General features: G+C 47.7%; 1 protein-coding gene across 1 annotated transcript in view; it reads right to left on the reverse strand.

Annotated features, from left to right (window-relative positions):
- Positions 1-515: 515 nt before the first annotated feature.
- The window catches only part of LOC138643215 (uncharacterized), a 15,407-nt gene continuing 3,320 nt past the window's right edge, over positions 516-12,602 (reverse strand). Inside the window, exon 2 of the mRNA XM_069732067.1 lies at positions 516-5,255. Within this exon, the coding sequence (XP_069588168.1) occupies positions 4,002-5,198 (1,197 nt within the window). The 5' untranslated portion in view covers positions 5,199-5,255 and the 3' untranslated portion in view covers positions 516-4,001. The remainder of the gene's footprint in view (positions 5,256-12,602) is intronic.

Genomic DNA, 12,602 nt, shown 5'->3' on the forward strand with positions numbered 1-12,602 from the left:
TTGCACTGGGTTTATCAGGGCCTCCAAAAACACCTCATGATCGCAGGAGCCCTCCCTCCCTTAAAAAAAAACCCCTGTATATGCTGTGGTCACTACTGTCAAGAACATCTAGGGGGTTAAGCCCTTGTAATATACAGCTGAGACCGACAGCAGATAATGTCAGTTCCGCATGTGATCATCGCACCATACATACATACATACATCGCACCATACATACATACATACATACACACCATACATTTCCTGCGTTGCCCCGATATACAGCAGGAAAGGTTTTGTATGTAACATAATAAACGGACAACCAAAAAACTGATATGAAGGCTTCACCAAGTCCTAGCATCAACTGACTCAGGTGACCGTACCTAGAAAGTCAGCAGAGTTTAGAGAAGATTCCCGCCCTTCTTAGGCCTATGATCTCCCAATAAGACGCGTCGTAAAACAGTGGTTTTGGTTCCGAGAACCCAGCTTGTACCCCTCCACTGAAAGACATCACAATGAATGAAAACTACAAAAAGTGTTGACAACTTTAATCTTATTTAATGGTGTCCCTCCCCGACCATTAAGTGACTGCAGGGCGATCCTACGAACCCTACTAGACCATCACTGGGGCCAGGACTGGAAGAGACAAAATGAGCATGGATGGACATGTGTGAAGGATGGGAGCCATTGGGAGTTTTTCAATGATTCCTCAATGAGAGCCACCATAGACACTAGTGATGATCGGATACTGGTGAACACATGATTAAAGTTACACATCGCACTCTTCTGTTCGCTACCTTACACCACTCACACGTAATGGATGCACAGGCTTTGCCAATGCTTTGTGTATCTAAATTGCTTGATGTCGTCGTGCATGGCTGGGAGGGTGTTGGAGATGGGAACCTGCGTCCCTGCCGAGACGCACATGGACTCCACCCATGATGTTGTGCCAGAGACCCGATATGCTCCAGGCTGGTCAGCACATCCAAACGCACGTGCGCCTTCAATACGTAGGGGCGATACAGGAAGATTTGCCCCATCTCACGTGACCCCCCCCCCCCCCCCCCGAAGAATCTATCCATTACAGTAAATGGCTGCCCATTCTCCCCAGTCCCACAAGCTCGCTGCCTTGGGGTAATCCTTGACGCTGATCTCTCCTTCAAACCACATATCCAAGCCCTTTCCACTTCCTGCCGACTTCAACTCAAAAATATTTCATGAATCCGTTCATTCCTCAACCAAGAATCTGCACAAACCCTAGTCCATGCCCTCATCATCTCCCGCCTCGACTATTGTAACCTCCTGCTCTGTGGCCTCCCCTCTAACACTCTCGCACCCCTACAATCTATTCTAAACTCTGCTGCCCGACTAATCCACCTGTCCCCCCTCTGTCAATCCCTTCACTGGCTCCCCATTGCCCAGAGACTCCAGTACAAAAGCCTAACCATGACGTACAAAGCCAACCACAACCTGTCTCCTCCATACATCTGTGGCCTCGTCTCCCGGTACTTTCCTGCACGCAACCTCTGATCCTCACAAGATCTCCTTCTCTACTCCCCTATTATCTCCTCTTCCCACAATCGCATACAAGATTTCTCTCGCGCATCCCCCTACTCTGGAACCCTCTACCCCAACATATCAGACTCTCACCTACCATCGAAACCTTCAAAAAGAACCTGAAGACCCACCTCTTCCGGCAAGCCTACAACCTGCAGTAACCACCGATCGACCAAACCGCTGCATGACCAGCTCTACCCTCACCTACTGTATTCTCACCCATCCCTTGTAGATTGTGAGTCTTCGTGGGCAGGGTCTCCTCTCCTCCTGTATCCTCACCCATCCCTTGTAGATTGTGAGCCCTCGCGGGCAGGGTCCTCACCTACTGTATCCTCACCCATCCCTTGTAGATTGTGAGCCTTCGTGGGCAGGGTCTCCTCTCCTCCTGTATCCTCACCCATCCCTTGTAGATTGTGAGCCCTCGCGGGCAGGGTCCTCACCTACTGTATCCTCACCCATCCCTTGTAGATTGTGAGCCCTCGCGGGCAGGGTCCTCTCTCCTCCTGTACCAGTTATGACTTGTATTGTTTAAGATTATTGTACTTGTTTTTATTATGCATACCCCTCCTCACATGTAAAACGCCATTGAATAAATGGCGATATAATGCATAATAATATAGCGGCACTTTCCGATGCGTTCCAGCCTGGGGTGCATGCCTGCCCTCATTTGCCCATTGTGCATGTGCCTTATTAACAAAATACTTGTAGTGTTTTCTGCAGACGCCTGCACACTGCTTTTCGGCAGACAGAGGAGCCCAGTAAGTAAATCTGGCTGATTACATTATGGGCATACTACTCTATTCACTCCTGATATTGGACAGATACTTAAAGCCCATACACTTGATTAACTGGTATCACAGTGATCTCTGCTTCCTGCATCATATATCATCCATCCAAAAGGCCTCCAGATAAGCGGAATGGACGGGAAAATGCGATGAGGCGCTATACTTTCACAATAAGTTCCTTTTTGCCAACTATGACCCCCTTGTGATTTTTGGGGGGCTATTATGCCCATATTCAATGTATAGTTGGGGGTCTACCGACCTGCATTTAGCAGTTGGCTTTGCTTGGTCTGCCGATTTCACCTATTCTCCCATCTACTATTAATGACTTCAACAAGTCTAGTAGGGAAAGGCAGAGAGAGCTGCCGACGAGTGGGGGCGCCACTTCTCGTAATCTAGGGTGCCCACCGCTACAGTTAGGTAAAAGCAGTCTAGAATATTAGTAAGGAACTCTGCAGGTATTTACAGGCTGTTATCATATATGGATATCATTATAGTAGTAACTTTATTATGTGGAATTATCCATGGTCTGATTTCAGATCTCTGTAACTGATTAGATTAATTATTGCCAAGTGTTTGTTACACTGGGTTATTGGCGTTTTTTTTGTTTGTTTGTTTTTTTTTTAGAAATAAGAAGATTATTTTACGGGACTATATGTTCACACATGTCAATTTATTCCCTTGTTGTATAAATCTATTTCCAAAATGATGAGAGAAGGCATTATTCGAGCATGCTCGGGTGTCTTAGGCGTGCTTGACAAGTATGTACGAATCCTCGCAGTTGCATGTCTCGCGGCTATCTCACAATCCCTGCATGTGTCGCAGCTTTCTAACAACACATGCAGCCGCGGGGACTCAAGCATATTTTTCGAGCACGGCGAAGACACTCGGTTAGCATACGTGCATGCTCGGATAACACCTTATCTGAGCAGGTTCGCTCATCATTGAGAAGAAAATCTGAACAGTTGAGCTACTAGGGAGAGTGTCTACGTGCATCAATAACATCACACGAGACTTTTCATTTCTCGATTTTCTGAACCTGCTCAACCTACAAATCAAAAAAAGTTGTGTTGTATCCTGCGAGATCAACCTAATGTCTACAGTCAGGGCTTCTTCTAGACTCCATGGAGAGTTCCTCGGTCTCTCTCCACACAAGGAAAAGTCACATCTAACTTATCTCTCCTCAACCACAAACCAGTATACGGTCACTCGAGTTCACATTTCACAACCTCTTTGGTAAATGATTGGAAGCCTAAAGGTGAAAGGTGAGTGTCTCATCCCCATCATCGTTGCATCTTTTACACAAGTCCACACCCCTATACTTTCCATTACAAGAGGCCAAAGACAGCACATGTGCTTCACCTTAAAAAAGAAAAGTCACGGGTTGTCCTCAACACTTGGGGAACCTGATCAGGCAACTACTGGATTTTTAAGAATGAACAAATCAAAAAAACAGAAACCGGTAAGAAAAAAAACTGAACAGAGTTTTTAAAAAGCATAAAATTTACCAAGGCTTTTTTGATTTTGGAGTAGGAATGAGTATGTACTCGAAAGTTAATTAAAGTCTAATGGAGGTCTCTTTCACGTGACACAATGGTGCCCCTAATGACTAGTCAGATGAGGAGAGTCCCATGACGAGTTCCTGAGATGTAGGACTAAACGTGGGTGGGCAGGTGGTTCGGCTCAGAGCAGCCATGTGTCTGTGTGCTGGATGCAGTAACAACACTGCAGGAGGACCTCGCTCAGCTCCAGGTAAGTCTTTGTCTGCCAGTTTGGAAGCAACGTGTGCGAGTTGAACACTTCGAGCTTTGGCGTGCCCGCCTTGATTAAGTCGTATAAACATGTCCATCGGGTTTGAAGGGCAACCCGAGTTCTACGATTTAAGATGATGCCCCTGATGGTTTTCTTTATCTTAAGTTCTTTTAAGGATGGCAAATCAAGGTAACTGAATACCAGTCCACGACTTTGAGACACATCCAAAAACTCCAGAGATTTAGACTCCATAGGGTACGAGACGCCCAAGTCCTTTACAGGAACGAGAACCTGAAGGATCAAAGTCTTCAGCTTGGGAAGGGATCTTGTAAGCTGTTGCATTATTTCTGGCCGGACGCTCTTAAAAACCCAGAAATAGTTCAGCTCTAATGTGCTGAGATTTTGGAAATTTGTGAGAAGCGATACCGAATGCTCTGACCAATCAAAGGGAAGCTTTATGCTGCTCAGCTTGGGAGATGTACGGGTGAGGCGCTCAAAAAGAGTCTGAAAGCTGTTGAACTGGTCGGTCTTGGCCAAACATATTTGTGCAATGCTACCTGGTGGATAAATGTAGAGAGGCTCCAGATGCGTCAACGTCCAATTCAACTCTAGCTCCTGAAGATCTCCGCAGTGAACGCCATCAAGAAACTGAAGGAGGAAGTCGGCCCACTTGGTTCTTTGATCTCCCAAATCAAAACTAGCCCGAAGGACAGACAAGCATGCTCCGCGGGACGTCAGATGGTACGCATACTGGTGCACCCATTCCTTCCACCTCTCAAACTCCCTCACTGACACCAGCACCCCATCCATACCCGAGAGGACAGCTCCAAGCCTCATAAAGTCGGCCACTCTCCATAGTCGCGGCGTACGCATTAGTTTACTCCAGTCTGAGCAGACCAAAGCCGCCGTGCACTTCTCGATTTCAGACAGGAATGAAAACACATGGAGCTGACAGTCAACAGGCAAGAAGCTGAAGGGAAAATGACCCCGGTTCCTAATCCGGGGACCTCTTAGTGCTGCTTTAGCAGAAGTGGAGGAACCTTCTTGCGAGGACGTGCTGCTGGAGTCTGAGAAACCTTCTGGATCCGGAGACGGGTCCTGACGAAGAAGCTTTCTGTCTCGAGACATGTTTGAAAGTCATTACATAACGGTAGAAAAGGGACCCAAAATCCTGCACAGTCACTCCTGAAATGAAACAAACATTTCTGAGATCATTTACAAGAAAATTCTGATCCTACTCAGAGGGTCTGATCTGTGAGAAACAACGATGGCACATGGATACATCTGTACTGCATGGACGAAAAGACAAATGGTCCTATACGACCTGCTGAGGTATATACTGGATTACACTTCTTATGTATATATGCCCTGACCATGCTCCATATATATATATATATCTACACAGATACACACACACAGAGAAACTGTAACACCTGAAAACGACGAGGTGGAATTGTGAAAATTACCCGGTGGAGACCATACTGATTTGTACATGATGGAAAATGGAAACAAAATGTTCTAAACCTCCGAATGTCTTCAGTTCGGAGTCGGCCTCGAGCAGAAATCCTGGCACCTGCATTCTCAGCTGCTGTCACGGAGGTTATTATTCGTCCGAGAAAGGTTCTGCCGCTAATTGTACAAATCCTCAGTATCCGTTGCTGGCAGCTCCTGTGTAATCACCGACCAATGACGTCCCCTATGTTCTCGATGGAAATAAGTCTGGAGACACTGCGACCACAGGAGCAGGTTGAGGCCACGCAGGCGCTCACAGTAGTGCGAGAAACATGCGGCCTGGGGGCGTGCAGAAATTACCTCTGGCCCTACCACTAAATAAATTTAACGCTGTGTTGTTAGTGCATCTACAATGAGGAATAGAGATGCCTGGCCGCCATACATGCTGCTACTCCAGACCATAATCCTAGGAGTAGGACCAGTGTGATGTTCTCTCATGAAGCCTCGTGGTGCTGACCATGTGGTCTCATAAGATTTGAGGAATGGAGCGTAGGGATGCGATCTGTGCTGCAAGTGAAATTGGACGTCACATACGGAGAGTGCGCCGTCACCAGGATCTGCACAACGGGGCCGTCCGGCAGCCAGACCCTCTATTCCTCACAGATGCACAGCTCAGCGTTACATTGCTCCAGTGGTGAATCCAGAGATGCGGCTATTTCTGCACACCGCCAGGCCGCATGTCCTTCGCACTACTGTGATAGCCTGCATGGCCGCAACCTGCTCCTGTGGCTGCAGAGTCTCCAGACTTGTCCCCATCCAGCACATCGGAGACGTGATTGGCGTTGGATCCTGAGGATTTCCTTCCTCAGACGACCATTTATAACCTCAGAGGCAGGAGGTGCCGGGATTTCTGCACGAGGCTGACTCCGGAGGTTGTGATCATGTTATGTCCATCATGTACAGGTCGGTAATGTCTCCGTTATTTCCATCGTTCATCACTTCTTCTTCCTGGTGTCACACGTGCCTCCTCTCATACACTATATATATATATATACACACACACACAGGGGCTTCTCACAAGATCAGAAGGTCAGCAAAAATGTATTTCAGTTCTTCAATACAAAAAGTGAAATTCATTCTGTAGAGTCATTACACACAGTGATCTATTCCACGTGTTCATTTCTGTTAATGTCGATGATTATGGCTTACAGCCAATGAAAACCCAAAAGTCATTATCTCAGTAATTAGAATACTTTATAACACCAGCTGGAAAAATGATTGTAAAATCCAAAATGTTCCCTCCTGAAATGTATATTAACTGTTTGATGATACTCTATGTTTGTGAGACGCACGTGTGTGTGTGTGTGTGTATGTATGTATATGTGTATATATATATATATATATATATATATATATATATATATATATATATATATATATATATATATATATATATATATATATACACAGTACAGACCAAAAGTTTGGACACACCTTCTCATTTAAGGATTTTTCTGTATTTGCATGACTATGAATATTGTACATTCACACATTCACACTGAAGGCATCAAAACTATGAATTATCACATGTGGAATTATATACTTAACAAAAAAGTGTGAAACAACTGAAATTATGTCTTATATTCTAGGTTCTTCAAAGTAGCCACCTTTTGCTTTGATGACTGCTTTGCAAACTCTTGGCATTCTCTTGATGAGCTTCCAGAGGTAGTCACCGGGAATGGTCTTCAATTCACAGGTGTGCCCTGTCAGGTTTAAAGGGAACCTCTCACCTGAATTTGGCGGGACTGGTTTTCGGTCATATGGGCGGAGTTTTGATTGCCTTGCGCAGGCGTGTACTACGGAGGACGGAGAATGAACTTCAATCCAATATTGCAGCCAGCATGCAGCCAGCGGGTAAGGAAAGGGTGAATCAAACACCCAAAAACTCCGCCCATATGACCGAAAACCGCTCCCGCCAAATTCAAGTGACAGGTTCCCTTTAAACCTGATTATATATATAATATATATATATATATATATATATATATATATATATATATATATATATATACACTCCTTCCTGTGACTGACCTCTCCTCGCGTGTATGTATATATCTATACAGGTCCTTCTCAAAAAATTAGCATATAGTGTTAAATTTCATTATTTCCCATAATGTAATGATTACAATTAAACTTTCATATATTATAGATTCATTATCCACCAACTGAAATTTGTCAGGTCTTTTATTGTTTTAATACTGATGATTTTGGCATACAGCTCCTGATAACCCAAAAAACCTGTCTCAATAAATTAGCATATTTCACCCATCCAATCAAATAAAAGTGTTTTTTAATAACAAACAAAAAAACCATCAAATAATAATGTTCAGTTATGCACTCAATACTTGGTCGGGAATCCTTTGGCAGAAATGACTGCTTCAATGCGGCGTGGCATGGAGGCAATCAGCCTGTGACACTGCTGAGAGGTTATGGAGGCCCAGGATGCTTCAATAGCGGCCTTAAGCTCATCCAGAGTGTTGGGTCTTGCGTCTCTCAACTTTCTCTTCACAATATCCCACAGATTCTCTATGGGGTTCAGGTCAGGAGAGTTGGCAGGCCAATTGAGCACAGTAATACCTTGGTCAGTAAACCATTTACCAGTGGTTTTGGCACTGTGAGCAGGTGCCAGGTCGTGCTGAAAAATGAAATCTTCATCTCCATAAAGCATTTCAGCCGATGGAAGCATGAAGTGCTCCAAAATCTCCTGATAGCTAGCTGCATTGACCCTGCCCTTGATGAAACACAGTGGACCAACACCAGCAGCTGACATGGCACCCCACACCATCACTGACTGTGGGTACTTGACACTGGACTTCTGGCATTTTGGCATTTCCTTCTCCCCAGTCTTCCTCCAGACTCTGGCACCTTGATTTCCGAATGACATGCAAAATTTGCTTTCATCAGAAAAAAGTACTTGGGACCACTTAGCAACAGTCCAGTGCTGCTTCTCTGTAGCCCAGGTCAAGCGCCTCTGCCGCTGTTTATGGTTCAAAAGTGGCTTTACCTGGGGAATGCGGCACCTGTAGCCCATTTCCTGCACACGCCTGTGCACGGTGGCTCTGGATGTTTCCACACCAGACTCAGTCCACTGCTTCCTCAGGTTCCCCAAGGTCTGGAATCGGTCCTTCTCCACAATCTTCCTCAGGGTCCGGTCTCCTCTTCTCGTTGTACAGCGTTTTCTGCCACATTGTTTCCTTCCAACAGACTTACCATTGAGGTGCCTTGATACAGCACTCTGGGAACAGCCTATTTGTTGAGAAATTTCTTTCTGGGTCTTACCCTCTTGCTTGAGGGTGTCAATGATGGCCTTCTTGACATCTGTCAGGTCGCTAGTCTTACCCATGATGGGGGTTTTGAGTAATGAACCAGGCAGGGAGTTTATAAAAGCCTCAGGTATCTTTTGCATGTGTTTAGAGTTAATTAGTTGATTCAGAAGATTAGGGTAATAGGTCGTTTAGAGAACCTTTTCTTAATTTATTGAGACAGGTTTTTTGGGTTATCAGGAGTTGTATGCCAAAATCATCAGTATTAAAACAACAAAAGACCTGACAAATTTCAGTTGGTGGATAATGAATCTATAATATATGAAAGTTTAATTGTAATCATTACATTATGGTAAATAATGAAATTTTACACTATATGCTAATTTTTTGAGAAGGACCTGTATATATAATTGTCTAAGGGTTTTTCCGTCTGTCTGTCTTTCTGTCTGTCTGTCTGTCCTGGACATCCCGCCTCTCTGATTGGTCGAGGCAGCCAGGCCTCGACCAATCAGCGATGGGCACAGCGACGTTGATGTCATAAAGGTCGTAGACATCCCGCGTCTCTGATTGGTCGAGGCCGCCAGGCCTCGACCAATCAGCGACTGGCACAGCGACGATGATGTCATAATGGTTGCCATGGCGACGATGATGTCATAAAGGTTGCCTCGACAAATCAGCGACGGGCACAGTCTGCGGCAAATTATGGAATCATCATTGTACATATACTACGGGGACATGCATATTCTAGAATACCCGATGCGTAAGAATCGAGCCACAATCTAGTCTATATATATAATTGTCTAAGGGTCACTTCTGTCTGTCTGTCTTTCTGTCACGGTTATTCATTCGCTGATTGGTCTCGGCAGCTGCCTGTCATGGCTGCCGTGACCAATCAGCGACGGGCACAGTCCGATTAGTCCCTCCCCTACTCCCCTGCACTCACTGCCCGGCGCCGGCTCCGTAATCCCCTCCACTCACAGCTCACACAGGGTTAATGACAGCGGTAACGGCCCGCGGTGTAACGCACTCTGTTACCGCTGCGATTAGTCCCTCCCCTACTCCCCTGCACTCACTGCCCGGCGCCGGCTCCGTAATCCCCTCCACTCACAGCTCACACAGGGTTAATGACAGCGGTAACGGCCCGCGGTGTAACGCACTCTGTTACCGCTGCTATTAACCCTGTGTGTTCCCAACTATTTACTATTGATGCTGCCTATGCAGCATCAATAGTAAAAATAGGTCATGTTAAAAATAATTTAAAAAAAACAAAAAACTGCTATACTCACCATCCGCCGCCTTTCCCACTCCCGGGATCGCTCCATTGCAAGAGGCAGCTTCCGGTCCCTGGGCTGGTGTGGACCTGCCGTGACGTCACGGTCATGTGACCGCAATGTCATCATAGGTCCTGCTCACACCAGCCCTGGGACCGGAAGCTGCAGCTTGCAATGGAGCGGTCCTGGGAGCGCGGGGAGGAGCGGGAAAGGCGGTGGAGGGTGAGTATAGCAGGACTTCAACGGGCCTTCAGAAGGTGAGTATATGTTTTTTGTTTTTTTTAAGTCTCTAAACTACGTGGCTCTGTGCTGGGCAATATACTACGTGGCTGGGCAATATACTACGTGGCTGGGCAATATACTACGTGGCTGGGCAATATACTACGTGGCTGGGCAATATACTACCTGGCTGGGCAATATACTACCTGGCTGGGCAATATACTACCTGGCTGGGCAATATACTACGTGGCTGGGCAATATACTACCTGGCTGGGCAATATACTACCTGGCTGGGCAATATACTACCTGGCTGGGCAATATACTACCTGGCTGGGCAATATACTACCTGGCTGGGCAATATACTACCTGGCTGGGCAATATACTACCTGGCTGGGCAATATACTACCTGGCTGGGCAATATACTACGTGGCTGGGCAATATACTACGTGGCTGGGCAATATACTACGGTGACTGGGCAATATACTACGTGACTGGGCAATATACTACCTGGCTGGGCAATATACTACCTGGCTGGGCAATATACTACCTGGCTGGGCAATATACTACCTGGCTGGGCAATATACTACCTGGCTGGGCAATATACTACCTGGCTGGGCAATATACTACCTGGCTGGGCAATATACTACGTGGCTGGGCAATATACTACGTGGCTGGGCAATATACTACGTGGCTGGGCAATATACTACGGTGACTGGGCAATATACTACGTGACTGGGCAATATACTACGTGGCTGGGCAATATACTACGTGGCTGGGCAATATACTACGGTGACATGCATATTCTAGAATACCTGATGCGTTAGAATTGGGCAACCATCTAGTGTATATATACTCCTTCCTGTGACTGCCCTCTCCTCCCGTGTATATATATATATATATACCCCCGGCCCACACACTTCCCCTGCACACAGCGCCGCCTGCCCTCTCCTCCCGTGTATATATATATCTATAATATAACGCTGGGAGCGTCACTCTGTCCGAAGCCTCTATAGACTGCGCAAGCGCCGGCGCAGTCTGGGCCTCACAGAGCGACGCTCCCGGGAGATCGCGGTATGCGTAAGCACTGAACGCATACCGCGATCTCCACCGGAGAGTCAGGGACCGCCAGGAGGGAGGGTAAGTATACTCACCTTTCCCGGTTCCAGCGCTGCTTGCGGCTCCGTCTCCCGGCTCCTCTGCTCCCGGCTCCGGAGGGCGCGGACTGCGCAGGCGCCGATTCCTGCTGCCGGAATCGGCGCCTGCGCAGTCCGCGCTTTCCGGCGCCATTTTCTTGAAGACACACTCCGGCTCCACTGCAGGTGTGTCTTCAAGAAAATGGCGCCGGAAAGCGCGGACTGCGCAGGCGCCGATTCCTGCTGCCGGAATCGGCGCCTGCGCAGTCCCCGCTTTCCGGCGCCATTTTCTTGAAGACATACCTGCAGTGGAGCCGGACGATAGGTGAGTATGGTATTTTTTTTTTTTTTTATATGGCAGCAGCATTCGGGGGCATACACACTGGAGCGGGCGGCATATAATACAATGGTGGCGCAGGATGGGAGCAGCACATGACAGAATGGGCTCAGGATGGCCGCAGCACATGACAGAACGGGCGCAGGATGGCCGCAGCACATGACAGAACGGGCGCAGGATGGCCGCAGCACATGACAGAACGGGCGCAGGATGGCCGCAGCACATGACAGAACGGGCGCAGGATGGGAGCAGCACATGACAGAACGGGCGCAGGATGGCAGCAGCACATGACAGAACGGGCGCAGGATGGCCGCAGCACATGACAGAACGGCCGCAGGATGGCCGCAGCACATGACAGAACGGGCGCAGGATGGGAGCAGCACATGACAGAACGGGCGCAGGATAGCAAGGATGGCAGCAGCACATGACAGAACGGGCTCAGGATGGCCGCAGCACATGACAGAACGGCCGCAGGATGGCCGCAGCACATGACAGAACGGCCGCAGGATGGCCGCAGCACATGACAGAACGGGCGCAGGATGGCCGCAGCACATGACAGAACGGGCGCAGGATGGCAGCAGCACATGACAGAACGGGCTCAGGATGGCCGCAGCACATGACAGAACGGGCGCAGGATGGCCGCAGCACATGACAGAACGGGCGCAGGATGGCAGCAGCACATGACAGAACGGGCGCAGGATGGCCGCAGCACATGACAGAACGGGCGCAGGATGGCAGCAGCACATGACAGAACGGGCGCAGGATGGCCGCAGCACATGACAGAACGGGCGCAGGAT

This window comes from Ranitomeya imitator, chromosome 6 (genome assembly GCF_032444005.1).
Source record: "Ranitomeya imitator isolate aRanImi1 chromosome 6, aRanImi1.pri, whole genome shotgun sequence".
Taxonomy (NCBI): Eukaryota; Metazoa; Chordata; class Amphibia; order Anura; family Dendrobatidae; genus Ranitomeya; species Ranitomeya imitator.